At 30.2% G+C, this 1,151-nt stretch overlaps 1 protein-coding gene across 1 annotated transcript in view; it reads left to right on the top strand.

Moving 5' to 3' along the window:
* YES1 (YES proto-oncogene 1, Src family tyrosine kinase) overlaps window positions 1–1,151 on the top strand; it is a 95,360-nt gene that overhangs the window by 74,845 nt on the left and 19,364 nt on the right. The window contains exons 7-8 of the mRNA XM_011957784.1: window positions 189–344; window positions 501–680. Coding sequence (XP_011813174.1) covers window positions 189–344; window positions 501–680 — 336 coding nt within the window. The remainder of the gene's footprint in view (window positions 1–188; window positions 345–500; window positions 681–1,151) is intronic.

Genomic DNA, 1,151 nt, shown 5'->3' with positions numbered 1-1,151 from the left:
TATATATATATATATATTTCATGTTTTGCTTCTTATGGACAACTCCCTTTTTGTTTTGTGTTTTTAGAGTAAAACTCGAAAGGACTTCTGTTTTTGTTTTTCTACAGTTTAAACTTAAAACATTGATACACTGCATACTCCGTAATTTTTGTAATTGATTCTACAGTGTAGTTTATTCATTTATCTAGAACATGCTGATGGTTTATGCCACAAGTTAACAACTGTGTGTCCAACCGTGAAACCTCAGACTCAAGGTCTAGCAAAAGATGCTTGGGAAATCCCTCGAGAATCTTTGCGACTAGAGGTTAAACTAGGACAAGGATGTTTTGGCGAAGTGTGGATGGGTAAGAAGCCTGAATTTTTGTTTTCTGTCATTGTTTAGCTGTGGATTAAAGTGCAACAATTTATGATAAAATGTTTCATTATTTAAGGTAAGTGCTGTTTACTGAAGTTTGGTCTAAAATCCTTTAAAATATAAATTCATAAAATGTGTTGTTTAGGAACATGGAATGGAACCACAAAAGTAGCAATCAAAACACTAAAACCAGGTACAATGATGCCAGAGGCTTTCCTTCAAGAAGCTCAGATAATGAAAAAATTAAGACATGATAAACTTGTTCCACTATATGCTGTTGTTTCTGAAGAGCCAATTTACATTGTCACTGAATTTATGTCAAAAGGTATGTATTAGTATCTCTTTAGGTGTTCGTGTTGATAATATTTTTAAGAGTCTTTATTTCTATTTATATGCATATAGACTTATCATATACTGTTTTCTAATTTAAGATTTTTCTGTAGACATTTGAATAGAAGAAACCTGACACTTTGTGATTATCCAGTTATTCCAGAGGATAGTATGACGTTTAAAAGGAAAAGTAGGCAGGCTGAATTAATTTTGAAATTAAGTTTGGCTAAAAGAAACGGAAAAGCTAGAAAGGTGAAAAATAGAAATTGTCTGTACACATTTAATTAAAATGATAAAATCAGAAAGATACTTACATTTTTAGTACTAAAGCAAAGAAATAAGGTAAAGTTAAAATAAATTAGTTTTCTCATTTTAATATAAACACAATTCCTATATTCAGGACTTCTAGGAACATTTTTTGGCCACTGTTTTTTTTTTTTTTTTTTTTTTTTTTGAGACGGAGTAT

The sequence above is a fragment of the Colobus angolensis genome, unplaced genomic scaffold (assembly GCF_000951035.1).
Source record: "Colobus angolensis palliatus isolate OR3802 unplaced genomic scaffold, Cang.pa_1.0 Scaffold45, whole genome shotgun sequence".
In the NCBI taxonomy this organism is placed as follows: Eukaryota; Metazoa; Chordata; class Mammalia; order Primates; family Cercopithecidae; genus Colobus; species Colobus angolensis.
The sequence above is the reverse complement of the archived record's forward strand: the minus strand, read 5'-3'. Positions and strand labels throughout refer to the sequence as shown.